At 38.8% G+C, this 16302-nt stretch overlaps 1 protein-coding gene across 1 annotated transcript in view; it reads left to right on the top strand.

Moving 5' to 3' along the window:
* The window catches only part of LOC146616601 (E3 SUMO-protein ligase ZBED1-like), a 40557-nt gene extending 25065 nt beyond the window's left edge, over positions 1 to 15492 (top strand). The window contains exon 2 of the mRNA XM_085374319.1: positions 15344 to 15492. Within this exon, the coding sequence (XP_085230445.1) occupies positions 15344 to 15492 (149 nt within the window). The remainder of the gene's footprint in view (positions 1 to 15343) is intronic.
* Positions 15493 to 16302: the final 810 nt, after the last annotated feature.

Genomic DNA, 16302 nt, shown 5'->3' with positions numbered 1-16302 from the left:
CTGTCCTCCCTGCAACCCAGAGCGTGTTTCAACTCCTCCCAGAAGCCTGCACAACATTCTTCCTTCTTCAGTTTCCACCATTCAATCCTCACTTTTGCCTTCACACATTCTTCTTGATTTCTAAAGTCATCCTAACGACCACCATCCGATGCTGCCTGGTTACATACTCCCCTGCATTCACCTTGCAGTCTCCTATCTCTGTCAGATTGCACCTTCTTCATAATCTAAAGTTCCCCCCCATGTGCACCTTCATCCACTCTTATATGTCACTCAATGCTCCTCCCTCTTTCTGAAATATGTGTTCACCACAGGCATTTCCACCCTTTTCACAAACTCCACTACCATCCCCGCTTCTCCATTTCTCTCCTTAACACCATACCTACCTACCACCTCCTCATCACCTCTGTTGCATATCTATTGAAGTCTGCTTCAATCACCCCTCTCTCCCCCCTGGGGACACTCTACCACTTGATCCAGAATCCTTCTTTCTCTTCTAATTGACATCCAACCTGTTGGGCATACGCTCTGACAACATTCAACATCACCCCATCGATTTCCAGCTTCAAGCTCATGATCCTGTCTGGCACTCTCTTCACCTCCACAACACTACTCCTACTCCATCTCTCTCCCCATCTATACAATGACAAAACCATTTGAACCCACCTCCATTGTTCCTGGCTTTACGTCCCTTGCACCTGGTATCCTGCATATATAACATATCTACCTAAAAAAAGCAATTGCTACTTAATTTATATTTTTATTTAGTTTATTTTTATCGTCTTTTCTACTTTTTGTGTTCTGTTCCATAGACAGGACCAAAAAAACTGCATGTACCCACTATTATGTCATTCACGTGGTCATGAAGTTCCTGTGTTGAAGCCAGAAGACTGGTGGGGTACATAATGGACAAGCCGAGAGTCCACCGTGGGGCTAATGTATAATTTATGGCACCATGTTTGTTTGCATAGTATTTACCTACAGAGAACTTATGGAGAGTGCTTTGCAACCAGTGTAAATCTGCTCCTGTCAAATACACTGCTCCCATCTGACAACAGATGTTCTCTGTAAGAGGGACAGTACGCAGCTGCCCACGGACTGCCAACAGACTGCCACCACTGAACCATAATTTCCCTTTAACACAGACAGACCACCAAGCACCCTCACATCCATGCATTGGCTGATCTAGATTACCCAGGTAACCCAACAGAGGAACCAGCATGGAGGGAATGTGCAAACTTCACAGAGAAAGGCCGTAGTTGCCCAGGAGCTTTGAGCAAGAAACATTACTATGAGATGTCAGTACTGAACCTATAATTTTATTTTCAGTTTATATAGTTTAGGCATTTAATTGTACTTGAGACAAATACTAAATATTAAAAGGGATCAGGGATCATCACACTCCCATTATATAATACCAATAAAAGGTTAATGTACATTTGTAAATAACCATTTTCATGTAAGTTGGATCACAATGTTACGTGTTTCAGTATGCAGCACAGTCTTCTTCACGTCTACTTGATAAACACTGTAAAGCCAATTTGAGTTTTATCATATCTGTTTAATTCAGCTGAGGCTGTAGGCCTTAGATAAACTGTGAGGATTAAACTCAAGAGGGTGATGCATTATGCTTATCAATTTCAACCCAAAATTTATGGACTCTTTGAGTGAACATTTTTTTAAGGTCCACTGTGAATTCAAGTCCTCCTGGATTCCTTCAGCCAGCATTTGAAGGATTAATTTGCTCTCTCCATTAGACAGCAGCACTTGGCTGCCCAGGCCTCCAGAGGGAAACGATGAACATGGCCAGTGTTGTAATTGCTTTAATACTATCAACACAAAAACATGTTTCCGCCGATGTTCACGGTCACAAATTAAAATATGAGACTTAATTAACTGCTGTGATTCAGGTGTTATTTACTTGTTGCAGTGGGGTGTTGCTGCTGCTTGTCCTGTGTGAAATATAAAAATGAAACTAAAGCACTGAAAGAGCCTGGGGTGGCTACGCCACATGGGGTACCTAAATGAGATCCACTTGATAATGCCAGTTTTCTCCAAGAAAGTGGCACTTTGATAATATGAAATGCAGCGCCCTGAGGACACCTGTTAGACAATTATCTCAATTTTCAGCACCATTTATTAATGGCTGACAGTTTGTCAACCTCATTATGTCAATTTGCAGTTTATTTGTGCAAACTGTATGTGCTGCGATGTCCAGGTGCCAAGCTGCTTTTGGTCACCTGTTCTATTGCTTTGTTGTTGGGACAGTAATTAAGAAGGCCATTATTTCTGATTAGTGTTCCTTTTCATAATTAATGAATAGGCAGCTTTGTCCAGATGGCTATTTCATCACTAAGCCATTAGTCATCTTGTTAAGCTGGACCTTCAAAGTGAAGCAATAAGTTAAACATATTTCCTACAATAAAAGCACAACAGTCACATTGATTTTAAGCTTCAAGAACACAAGTTTTACTGCTTTAGGAGAGTCAGGAAAATACTTTTTTTTATTGTTATAATATATAACGAAAATGTTCTAGGTGCTTTCTGTTCCTTCAGTTTACAATCCCATAGAAATACAATAATGAGGACATAAATGAAAGTCATCCAATTCTTGTCTCTATCGGTTTTTATTTTTTGTACTTTTTTTGGCCCCCAGTTTGCTTCTCAGTCCTGCAGCCCGATCAAACGGTCCCAGAGGCCACACTTGACCTCAACTCTGTTAACCCTGACTAAGCTCAGTGGCAGTTAGTGTTTTATCACCTGAAGAGGGAACCAACTTTTCCTTCAATCCGCGCTAAAACTAATTAAAGTTGGGGCAGAGGAAGCATCTGGCGAGAAAGAGAGAGAGAGACGGAGCGAATGAGGTTGAGTGAGTGACGTCGGGAGAGGAGAGATTAACAAGTGCAGGCAGAGCACTGTCTGCAGTCGCTAATCCTTAAAGTCACAGATACGCAGTAAGCTGGGGCCTTTGTCAGTTAAAGACTGCCTTCAGATCTACCCAACTCTTTGTCTGCTGCCGTGCATCCTCCTCCCCTTATACCCTCTACTATACCCTTACTCTTCATACTCCTTGAATCAGGGATAAACATGGGAGCACTCACTTTTCCAGGCGAGATGAAAGGCTGCTGCGGGTTGAAAGAAGCAGCTCATGCAGCAGAGATGGCTTGCCATAACATCAGATGGATAAAAGAGCATGGAGGAAGAGAAAAGCAGGTGTATGAAGAGGCTCTATTTTTTCCCCACAGTGTTTACATGTCACAAAGTGACTTCAACAGATTTGTTTAGCACCTTATTAAAAAGTTCTACTGGAGCTTGGAGAAGTTGCAAAGTAGATTTTTTTAAAAATTTATTTACTTCATTTTCTTTTTTGGGAGGGTTAGTAACTAGTAAAGTGTGAATTTTTATGGACTCTCACATCATTACATACTGACATCAAAAAGGCTTTAAATACATTTTAATAGCTTAATATCCTTTAAGCAACTTTATGTATTCAGTTAAATTCAGTTAAAATGCTTTTTTAATATCTGAGACTGATGTAATTAAACTTTTTTAATTAGAGTTATTATTATGTTACCCAGTGTATAACATCTGGTCTTAAAAATTATGCTTTAATTTATTTAACCCTTCTTTACCGTAAACCTTTTTTAATTACTACTTCAAAAGATCAGCAAGATCACTGCTGTACTTTTGCAAAACTTCACAAATGTAGAAAATAAAAGAAAAAAATACATTCATAAGTTTGTTGCCTTTTGGTTTTTTAAAAAAACAAACCTATTAAACTCTTAGAAAAGTAAGTTTAAAAACAGCCCCGGATGATATCCAAACTTCTCGTTTCATGCTTAAAGTCTTGTGATATGCAACCAACCTCTTTATGCAGACTTTCACTGGTTGATGTCCTCACAACATGTTGTCCTTTTAATGTGTCAGATCCTGTTGTTCTGTCAGATACTGCTGGGATCAGTGATTTAACACACCAGTCGATGCACTATACGATGCAGGAAGATAATGTTTCATTTTTAAAGATCATAAACACTACATTAAGTAGAAGTAGAAGTTTTTAAAAAAAATAAATAAATAAAGTCAAATGATGTAAAAAAAAATCATCCATTAGACCGTGGCTTTGGAGTGGCTACAAATGGAAGATACAATGGATACCTGAAGTATTAAATTGTTCTTAGGAGATTTCCTGATCAGTTGTCTGTCATCAATTGTCAGCATGTTAAAGGTATGAAAGCTTTTGCAAGTATCTTAAAACTGACCATGTAACATAAATATACATTTTGCTCAGCAACAAGCCAGTTCAGAAAAATCAGAGAGAGCTTGGTTGTCACAGACCAGCTGTCTTTTGATTGTAGGCTACTTGTTCGAATTTTAGATCTTTTATTTATGTAAGTGGTTAATGTTTAAGTAATTGAGAATAGCTCATTTTCAATCTGTGTCTGTCCAAGGCTGTGTCCAAATCATAACGACACACAGCCTTGGACACAGAGAGACACAGATTGAATATTTGATACTTTTGTTTCTAAACCTCTGACTCATGGATGGACAATGACAGTGTTCCAGCAATACAAACAAAAGCCAATTGGCTTGGCCTAGTCACTTAACCATATCAAAATGATGTGCTTTTTTAATGACTCAACCAGGTACATCAGCAGTAATTAGCATTTGAAGGTGAATCAGTCCATTGGGCTTTGGATGCTAAGGGTCAGTGCTAGTACAGGCAAGCCACAAAAGGAGGACCCTCATTAGGCAGCAGAGACAGGGTCCGTTTATATCCAGGTGGCTACTGGGCGGTTACTCAGAGCAACTTGGGTTTTTTTGTTTGTTTTTTTAAATAAGTCATACCATCTGTCAGAAGTGCTAGTGTCTTTATTGCATATTCTTTTCTACAATGGATTTCCTTATCATGGTCCCCTCCTAATGATCTTATCCACTTCACTGAATAAGATGCAATATTCATTTAATTGCATAATCAGCGTATGGGATTTGTTTGGGTAGCCAAAATGAATATACAGGGTGTCTGGGTGCACTGTGAGTTGATGAGACAATTATTGTGCTAGCATGCATAGCTAATTGTTTGCACAATGCCAGCCACTTGTAGAGATATTTGAAAATTTGCTCTGCCTGCTAGATTATAAATGTAGTGGCAACTTCCACCAGAGACCTTAGTGCAATAACGCAAACTCTAATATCAATAATATGACATGACTGTGAAAACAGAAACAGAAAACTTAGTAATTATTCAACCACATCACAAATCATCATCAAATCACCATCAGAAAACAACAGCTTTAACCACACAGTGGAAAGCGGTGGAGGAAAACATCCCAGCTGATATGTAGTGGTATACGGTATATGTAATTTCATTAAGTGTGGGAAAAGTGACATGTCAGGCTGGAGAAATTCTTCTATCATTATAAGTTAAGAGCCAATGATTTTTAAAAGCAAATTTATTATAGAAGTCATTTATTTTTACACTACAGCTGCACCTTATCATTTCTATTCAAATCTTTTGATTAATAACTATCTGAAGAGAAGGTATTTTTTTTTCAAGCAAAAGCAGAGCTTGTAACAGGATTAAATAACATTTTTTAATCTTCTCTATCCACACTGACATTATTTTTTACAAGTACGTTTTGGCTAATGTAACACACAATTTCACAACAGCAACTTTTAAAATGGTCAAACACTACAACAAGCGCTTAATACTCCTTTCGTAAAAGACCTGTAGCCACTTGGTAAACAGCATTACTGAAAAAAAAGAAGTACAACGGGTCTGGTAGTTTGACAGAATACAAATATTCTAACATTGTCTGACACCTACATAAAACATGTCAAGGCTGTTTGTTGGTGCATATTGCATCTCCAGTGGCAAACGTAGTCACCTTCAGCTCCCAGCCACACTGTAATCTTCCACATTAAATATTTATCTGTTGAATAATCTTTAACCAGAGCCCTGGGATCCATATTTCATCTCCAACAACATCAGCCTAATATTTCATTAAAACTATACAGTCAGTGCCTGAGTTGCAGGCACTTGAATTTTGGCTGAAAAAAGCCATTTATAAACTCGTATTAAAACATATTTGTTGAAATACATGTATGGTTTTCCTCACAAAATATTAATTACAGATTAATTACTGAGCATTCTATAGATTTACATACATATATTAAATGTTTTTAAACCAGTTATTTCATCATTTCATTTCATGACTGTGCACATATCCACATTGCAGAATCATAATAGCAGAGTCACATAATCACATCATGGAAAATGTATGAGTGTCAGCGTCAGCCACATTTGGATAAGATAAAACTTTACTACAGAACGTCTTTGTCAGCTCCTTGAAATTGAAACAGAGAGAAAATTCTCCGCAGTTAAACTTTCATTAGTTTTCTGTGTGTCTGATGTTAATCCCAAATAAACAGCATGCATCTATTTTGATATCATAGAAAAGAGGATTTAGAACTTGCCTGAGAACCATCACAAGTTTAAATTGGCATTAAAATAATCCAGCCATAGCTGTGTGAAAATAATGGCTACAGTGCAACCTATGAGCTACTTCAACATAATTTTGCCAGTTTATAAAGTGCAGTGAAATATCAACAAGAGAACTTACAGGGTGCAAAAGAAAACCAGTACTGGCATTTCTATAGCAGATTTATAGCCCGAGTGGCCACATAAAACACTTTTTTGTATGTAATAGGAGTGTGCATGACTAGTTAACTAGACATTTGATTCTCATGGTAGTTAGTGCCAGAAATTCGAGTCAGTTAAAAGTATATTTTTATTTTTGGAATATACAACAACAGTTACCAATTTAAAGAAGTGGTGACCATTGGTTAAAGGGGGATTCAGCAATTGGGGAACCATAAACTCAATGACATGAAACCACTTATTTTCAGTCACTGAAAATAAGTAAAATAAAAACTTGTTTAGAATTTTTTCTATGTGTAGGCTGTGATCAGATGACTTGTGTTGGTACTTCAGTATAATTCAGCCAAGTGAATTAAAAAATATATAAGCAGCTGTTTGATGAGCTGTGTGGCTTATTTTCATAAAATTATAAACATACAATTAATATTCTTCAATTTGTTTTATAACACATTTGACAAAAGTATAATTCAGCAGCACATCATATATAGATCCAATATCCACTTTTAAAACTCTACATTAAATTAAGATATTACATGTCAGATTTAAATTTCCAGTTGATCAAATTTTACATGCTGAGCAGTCCTTACCTTTGAAAATAACCTCTTATTTTCCTTTCCCGTTCTATAGTATGTTGCGTCACTCCCCATCTGTCAGTGTGGCAGTTTAAAGTTTTCTTTCGCTTCCTGGGAGAGAAATGGTTTGTCACAAAATGTGTCTGCTATCTAAATGTCAATATAAGTACATATTTTGGCATATTTATCGAGCTGTTTGAAAAAGAAGAATTTGAAAATACCTGCCATTTTTTAAAAAAAAGGAAAAAAACTGCTCAAAAAGTCTGTGTTGCTAGACTGTGACCCAAACTTTATTTGCACCATCAACATATCACCTGCATAAAAACAAAAGATGATTTGCGTTCAGATTGTCAGTTGGCTGTGGGATGTTGTTATTATTATTGTTACTATTGAATAAGCATCGACGCCATACTGCAGCACATGAAAAATTAACTCACTTCCAGTATTACACAATTAATCTGCCTATCAGAGTTAGTTTCTCTCTAACTGATGGTGCTGGACTGCAGTTCTAAACAACAGCACATGTGCTGTTTAACAGTTTAACTCCTGGTTACAATGCCACCCTCAAAACACACACACACACACACACACACACACACACACACACACACACACACACACACACACACACACACACACACACACACACACACACACACACACACACACACACACACTCTGTGAATAGAAGTTATAAACAAGTGAAGGAAAAAGCTATGTTAACTGGTGTTGTTCTGTAGTAATTAGCTATGTGTAAGCTTTGTCAGAATAAACTGGAATATAACCAATTGTCAAGGTGGGCCGAGGCCAGTATGTGAACACAAACGCAAATTCAGACAGTCACAGCAGGAATCGAGGTTAGCTAAACTTTTCTATTTCCTGCGTTTACTATTTGTAAACACAACCGAAAGCAATAATAATACGTGTCTCATGAAACTTGAACGAGGGTCTCTGAAACAGAGGGAGAGAGAGGTTAGGAGTGATACTTAGGAATGGAGATGGGAGGTGATGTAACAGATGGCCTTCATGGGTTACTTTACTAGCAGGTGGAGAGGCCTAGAGGGGAGGCAGAGTTAGCCAAGTGTGTCCAGACGGAACCTGAATGGCCCAGTAATCCGGGATTGCAGTGGCAGGAGGGTCGGCAGGTGAGGAGTCGAGAGTCCGTGAACATGAATCAGTGGTTTGAGATTCCAGGTGAATGAAAGGTACTGCAAAGGTTGAGTATGATGGATCCAAGAGGCTACTAGAATGCAAGGACAATGAGGTAAGTTAACAAGAACACAAAAAAAATCACAAGAAGCAAAGTCCGCCTGTTACTAACGTGGGTTAGGAGACAAACTGGCGAAGAATAGTTGCAGGTGCTGGTCTTAAAATCTGCTGGCTGAATATCCCAGATCACAAGCAGGTGAGTGTGACAGATGCGTTGATGAGAGTTCTGGCCAGAGGTGGAACTCAGCAGAAGTGTGAAAAAACACAGCCACAAACCCAGTCCATGACACAAACTCTGCAAACTAGTCTGACATAGTGAATGTTTGCAAAGTTACAGTATACACCATGCAAAATGCTGTACCTTTGACTTCACAGCATGAATTCATTAACAAGGAGCCCAATTCTAAAATACTAACAAAGTACGTGTTTGGTCGAGGAGTTTTCTCTCATTTAAAAAGCTAGCAATTTACTTGGCAGAAATGTACACTGCAATACACAGTCTAAATGCATGCTTATCGACATATCTGGAGGAATTTTATATTCTACATGTTCCTCAAAAAACTACTACTGACTACTACTGACCTACTGACTTTTCAGTGAGTGGACATGCCACTCGACCTATTGAGCCGTCATTGAGTTACCAGCAGTTTATCTTTTGCTCTTGCCCTATTGGTTCTGTAGTATTGGTAAGCCTGTATGTTGGACTAACATGCTTTCAGTTGATTGCAAAAAGCTCTTTTCTTACAGCTTTAAATAAACAACAAACATATACCTTCATTTTGAAGGTAGCAGAAGTGAGTGTGAAATATTACCAACGTGCTGGATGCAATTTTCTTACTAATGTTGAAATCCTCTCATCTCCCTGGGATCCTATAAAGTCTTTTGTTGTTGGCTTTTTATTTGTTCAGGTATGTAACAGTTCCCCACACGGTCCGATTGATGAGGGCTTCTTTTTTGAAGGAAAGCTCATTTTAGCTCAACTCTGTAGACCATTATAATCACTCAGTCACACAAACTGCAAGGTGGTTGTGAAGACCTTGGAGTAAATAGTGATTATTAGAAAGGTCTGATAACAACAGGAATGTGTGTTACTTCCAAAATGTTCAGCAACCGGCTTAAAAGAAAATAGAGACAGGAGTGTGCCGTCCTTCATTATCATTAGTAGCAGTGTCTGAGTGCTGCGGATTGTCCAGTGGTGCATATAATAGAGGCTGTCAGTACACTCAGACTTGCATCTAAGAGTGACTGAATAGCTTAGCAAGACTTTGGTTTTATAGCAGAGATGTTGCAGGCTGGTGGATCCTGTTAAATATGCATCACGGTCCATCGGACAGTACGGTGTCAGGCTGTGAGCTCAACTGGGCCATTTGTTAAATCTTCGAACAGAAGGTCAAAACGGTTGAAAAACAGCAGATGTGGTGGTGCGTGATTCTGACATCTTTTAGTTTTGGACTATGCATACACACATGCAGGCATATACAAATGCTTTGGATAGGGGTAGCTGTAACATCAGTTGCACATGTACATATATACATAGAATTTAATATAACCTGTGGTATTCTTGTCCTTTGAAACTGGGTGAAGTTTTAATATTACTCAATTAAAAATGACATGAAATGTCTATATTAGCGTTTTGCTTTATACGGTGAAACACCACTGTAGCTGACATGCATCTGAAATTAATAGAGCCTGTTCAACAATGGTGTAGCTTCTTAAACTGTTTTGCACGTGGGACATTTTCAACTCAACAGTTCAAAATATCACACAAGTTTTCATTTATATCTTTCTCCTTGTAGCAAACGTCCCAAGGCCAAGAACATCTCTACTAACAAATACCGAGTTGTGATAACACAAAACATTCAACCAAATATTTAACCTTAAATCATTTAATCAAAAGTATGAAAGATATTTCCTAGAAATATTGAATGTTAGCTGCTTTACTCTTCTGGCGTCAGAGGCAATAAAGTCAGACCCTCAGTATTCGTTGCATTTTTTCTTTTCTGGAAGTGATACAAGGCGAGAGAACTGAAATACATAAAAGATGATAGTAAGTCTGAAAAGTTTTGGTACAGTGCTCTCTGTGCCAGTTATAACCTAGACTAAATGAATTTAAATAACTCCAAAAATTAACCCATATTCTTGGGAACACAAATTCAACTGCAGGCGACGCCAGCATTCTGTGGGAGACCAAAAATATTCAAATGAGATTTTTGGTTCAGCACCCACTTTCAGGCTAATTTCAGCTGTTGGTGTCTTCTACAGTCATTGGTTGTCAGCAGTTTCCAACAACCACTCCGCAACCAGTTGGGGAACACACATTTTTCCCAAGTCACCTTTTTTTTTTTTCAGCTGTTCCCTGCTCGCAAAAGTGTCACCACAGTGGCTGGATCTGCACGTCTGATTTGGCACAGATTTGAATGCTGGATTCCCTTCCTGATGCAACCTAATGCAACCAGACACACTAATTTCTTTACTTCCAATCATGATAATATGCCATCTCTCCTTCAGAAATGGAGTGGAAAGGCTAATCCCTAAAGCATCAATACCACCAATAACAAAGACTTCTTTTGACTTTCAGACTGCACAGTAAATGGCTCAGGTCTGACTACAGGTAATGGCATCACTTGATTAGCCCAAAGTTATTGGTACTCTGTGGACAGCTCTCATTGACTTTGAGTATTGTCCAGCTTTTAATCTTAGCTTTGATCTGTTTCTTTGAAGATAAATTAATGCAGCACATATGTTTTTCTGTCCATACTAAAACTACTCAAGCTTTGAGGGATGATAACCTGCAATCTTCTTTGTTTTGAAATAACATTAAAAAGGTCATGAAAGGAAAAAAGAACAAAAGCCTTTTAACCAAGGGGGGAAAGGAAGAGTAGCTGAAACGAGGGAAGTCAGTCCCATCTTAAAAGAGCTAAAATGTTTGATGTAAAAGTAAATTACACTATGAATCAAATTCAAAAAGCAGAACAGGAGACTGATATTTCTCCCAGAGCACTTTAATTTGTGGGATAAGGTTAGATAATAATTAAATGCAATGCAACTGCAATTTGGGGCCTTGGCTAAAGTCACTCCAAATCAGAGCTTTCTTTTGAAGTAAAGCAAAGCTAAAACCTTACTTCAAATTATGTTTCAGAGTTATGTGTAATCTCTTCCTGAAAAATTGGGTATGAGAGTTAAATGCAGCAAGATTTCACATGGATAAGAGGTGAGCTATGAGATTAGGTGGAAACTGACTGGATAACAAGCTGTCAGCGCTGCCTAAAACGAATCGCAGATGAACTCAGGATAAATGGCCAAGCACATCCGATGTTTCGGCTCGCAAATGACTGAAAACACCTCATTAAAAGATTCTCAGAATTTCCAACTGTGTGAGTGCAGATGGGCAAAATTATCCCGCGCTTGCTCCCTTTCACATGTAGCCACACAAATGCATGCACACATTATTTATTTATTTATTATTATTTTTATAATTTGCTGATGCACAATTATAATAGGTGGGTGAGATACAAAGGAGCCCTATTATTATGTTACTGGAGTGTTGCTGAATTTCTTCTGCCTGTGCTTTATCTTTTACTTTTTCATTAAAGAGGACCAGCATTACAGCAGTGTTCTGGATTTTTGCCATTTAAATTGTAGTAACATTAACCCGACTAGGAGGTGTATATTGTGATTACATGAAAGCACCTTATCTAATTCCCCTTCTTGTTATGTAGAATTTGTCATGTTTCGGCTGTGTGGCAGGCAGGAGAGGACCCAAACGCAAACTCACGGGGACAGAACTTGAACTCAAAAGCACAGCTTTAATTGCTGGAAAAATAGAACACAGGCAATACAAAACTAAACTGGGAAAGCTAATCATAAAGTATACCAGGAGACACGGGGAGAATCACACACAGCATGGGGGAGACTACAACACTGACAAAGAGAAACACAGGGCTTAAATACACAGAGGGATAACGAGGGAATGAGACACAGAAGGAGGGCACAGCTGGGAGTAATCAGGCTGGACGAGACAAGGGAAGCAAAACTAGAAACACTCACATGAGACATGGACCTTCAAAGTAAAACAGGAAACACACTGACTGAATCCTAAACATGCAAACTTAACAGCAACTGGGGAGACAGAACACAGGAACCTGAAACATGGTACAAAAACGTCACAGTGGACATAACATGGAACACAGGGAAGCTATATGACAAAGCCAAAGAACTAAACCTAAGATAACCATAACAGACCTAGGGAAACAAGAAACAGTACAACAAAGGACTCAAAACATAAACCATAATATAAAAACACAAGATCTCTTCAAAATAAAATAGGAAACATAATGAGACGCAGACATGACAACCAGAACTTGACAATGTAAGACACAGACATGAAACACATGAAGAGCAGGGGAGACTTAACATGGGTTGGAAACACGAGGGGGAACTAATAAGCAAATGAACATAGGAGACCTAATGAGCTTAAACATACTATAAACATCAAAATGAACTAAAACTCAAAACACTGGGTCATAAGACCCAGAATAGTGACAGAAGTCTTCTTTTTGAAAACATCTTTTCTAGCTGTTTTTTAAGACGTCAACAAGGAAACAAACAAATGAACAAAAATAATTGTTGTTTTAATTATTTTAATAGAGCTTTTGTTTAGTTTTTTCTTTCTTTGTAGGTCTGGAGCACTGTCACTATGTAGTAGACTGATTGCATTTTAGATACTCTGCTGTAAAGCTTGAAGCCAACTTAGTTCATGTGATCTTGATAAAACACTACAATATTCAATTTAAAGAAACACTGCAAAGAAACTGTCTGTAATAGTCACAGGACACTACTATCTTCAATGTTTTAGAGAATTTTTTCCCCTGTCCTGTTCGACTGTAGAAATCAGAGTTGTCGACTAAAGGCCAAGAAATGCCAATTGGCTTTCACAAATGGAGCATTATAGCATTTGTTATAAAGGCCTACTTGATAGTCATGTTTTATTAGATAGTTTCTAGGATTATTTTATTTTGGATAATGACAGTGATAAGGGACAAGACTGGGGATGGGAAAAATGAAAAAAGTAAAGTGGAGAAGGAGAGGGATAGAGAGAGAAAGGGACAGCAACAACCAACACATGCATAAATAACAGTGACAATGTTACTGAACAGTACACGGTACTAATAATACCCGATATTTGTGGAAGCAGCAGCAGCCCAAGATAATGTGTCTATGAGTACCTGTGTGTGTGAGCACGCTTGTGATTATAAGGTTTCTCCATGTCAGTGTCTAATAGTGGGTGCATGCATTTCCTCATGCACATATACAAAAAACACTTGCCCAGAACCTCATCAGACGGCCAGCTCGTCCTCTTCCTCATCATCATCTTTATTTATAAAGCACTTTAAAACAACCACAGCTGATGCAAAGTGCTGTACATTGGAACAAAATATTAAAATTACGTAAGCCTCCACCCAGCACATGAGGGCACAGAAAAGGAGGACCTCCCCTGCACCTCAGTGATGCACCTGCATCCATTCATGTGAATGATGGAGCAGGAGGAGGCAAGTACTTAGGGATCAGGAGGAAAGGTAGATTCCTGGCTGCAGGATGGTCTCCTCAAAAGCAGAGAGCACCTGCAAAAGATGGTAAAAACCTCCTTGCCAGCAAAAGGGGGCCCCTGGTTTGACCAGTGCTCAGAAAGCTTCCCAGGCCCATGGTCTCAGTGCATGCACCAACTCACAGCCCTGGCAATACACCAGTCAAGGACCAAGCCCCCTAGGCCCAGCCAGAAACCCAGCACTCGAGAACCTCATCCTCAAGCCTTCCCGCTAACCTTCCTCTAGTCTCAAAAAGAGGAATTTTAAGATTTTTCTTTATACCAGGAAAAAAAATACTTAAAAAAATGCATTCTGAAATAATGATATTGGTAGTTCAGTATAAAAGGATACAAATTGTAAGTTGAAAGCATTCCATTTTCATAGTTTTCAGTAGAATAGCAGTTAGGAAAAAAGTTAAAAAAATGTGCTTGACCTTTTCATGACCAATCAATGCTACCCTGCAAACAATTATTATTTGCAGGGTAGTTATGAAAGTTATTTCAAAGTTATTTAAAAAAAAAAATTCATTTTTGAAGCAGGTTTTTAAAGAAGGTCGCTCTATTTGATGTGGTCTAAATATTTTAGGGGTGTGTGAAGAGGTCCTTTTGTGGGGCTTTTCAAGCGCACTAATTTAATCTCAGGGTTTTTCCTGAGGTGTGTTTTGTTTCTGTATTAGAAATCCTTGAGGACCCAGCAAGGCTTTTCTTGTCTACTTTCAGACAAGACCACAAGACCACACCGAGCACCTTTATGTGGATGTTTACTTTGCATAGAAGAGGGATTAAAAAAATGTCTCTGACAACGCATAAGCCATTACCATCATAGTTTAACCAACCAGCTGTGATTCACTGGAATTCTACTGACTCCATGTCTCTATTTTGATGAATTACTGATCTATCAGCAGATTGTATAGATTAATAGGGTAAAACTCTAATGTAAACAATGAAAACACATTGATGTTAATGTCTACAAGACTTTCAGTGGACATATCGGTCAGTTATTCTGAAGCGATTTATATGCCAATTTCTAACTGTATTTTTATTCTTAGACTCTACTACAATAGCTATTTGTAGTGTACTATTTTTCATAGATCAGAATATTAACGAAGCTTGTGCTTATGTCTGTAATTACACATCTGTCTGCTTTCCAGGTGTTTGGTGACTAATCTAAGCTTCTCATCACTTCCACTTTCTCATGGTGTCAAGCCCACTGAGACACCACTGGTCTACTCCAATCATCTTTCTGCCCGCCTTTTTCAGGCCAATCAGATTCCACTCAACATACTTTAAATCTCACTGCTCATCTGTTATTCTCCCTTGTAGACACCTTCGTCCGAACCACCTTCTCCCAGCCCCGGCTCTTCCTTGTTAATCATGCTCCATCCAAGCCTCCATCTCCACCACCAGCATCGAGAGTCAAGGGGTCCTTTCCTAGTCCTTATCTCTGCTGGAATTCCATCTCCTCCTTCTAGTGATAGGCCATTGGAGTCTAATCGCCAAATGCCTTAATTGAATTCTGTATATCAACAAATCATGTTCCTTCTAATGATCTCACCTTATTGAACTTATTTATCTTATACTCGACATTGGTGCTCCATCAATACAGACTTAAGTCCTGTTCCCCTCCATAATTTTCTTATGATTGGGTGCCTCACACAAACAAAATATGTGCAGGGCATCTTGCAGTCAGAACTGTGTTCATGATATGATCATAACAGGGATGACAGAAAATATAAAAAACAACTATGCCTTTAGATATGCACCCATTTTTCAGGTGTAGCGCATTCATTGGTAGTATACACACAGAAGAACATCAGGTATCACACAGGTTGCCTGCATCCTGAAGTGCCGCTGAGCAGACCTGTCTACACACTGCATCAACAAATGTAGCTCCCCTTGTACCAACACATGCCATGGCACATTGAAACCAGTAGGCTCCCTCTGCTGATCTCACTTCCTTTCCCTCATGCCTCCACCCACACACAAAAAACACATTGCAGGACCATTCAAGCAGCAGGCTGTTCTGCCAACCACTGGCAGTGTGGCTCACAATAACATCTGTGCGTTTTCATGGTCCAGCTTCATTATACAATCTGTATACCACATGGGAATCAGTCACAGAGCATAGAAAAGATAAGATTGTGCCGATTCGTGCCACTGCCATGTGGCACTTGAACACAACAACTGCTGCTTGCTTAAAGCAGTATGCCAATTATAGCCTTGAGGCCGAAATGGCATTTTAAACCTTGCCCTTCTCCCTTCTGTTGGTCAAGCATTTGTCA

The sequence above is a fragment of the Diplotaxodon limnothrissa genome, linkage group LG16 (genome assembly GCF_057381915.1).
Source record: "Diplotaxodon limnothrissa isolate DT_005_m linkage group LG16, D_limnothrissa_male_GT1.1, whole genome shotgun sequence".
NCBI lineage: Eukaryota > Metazoa > Chordata > Actinopteri > Cichliformes > Cichlidae > Diplotaxodon > Diplotaxodon limnothrissa.
This window is presented reverse-complemented; position numbering and strand designations above follow the sequence as displayed.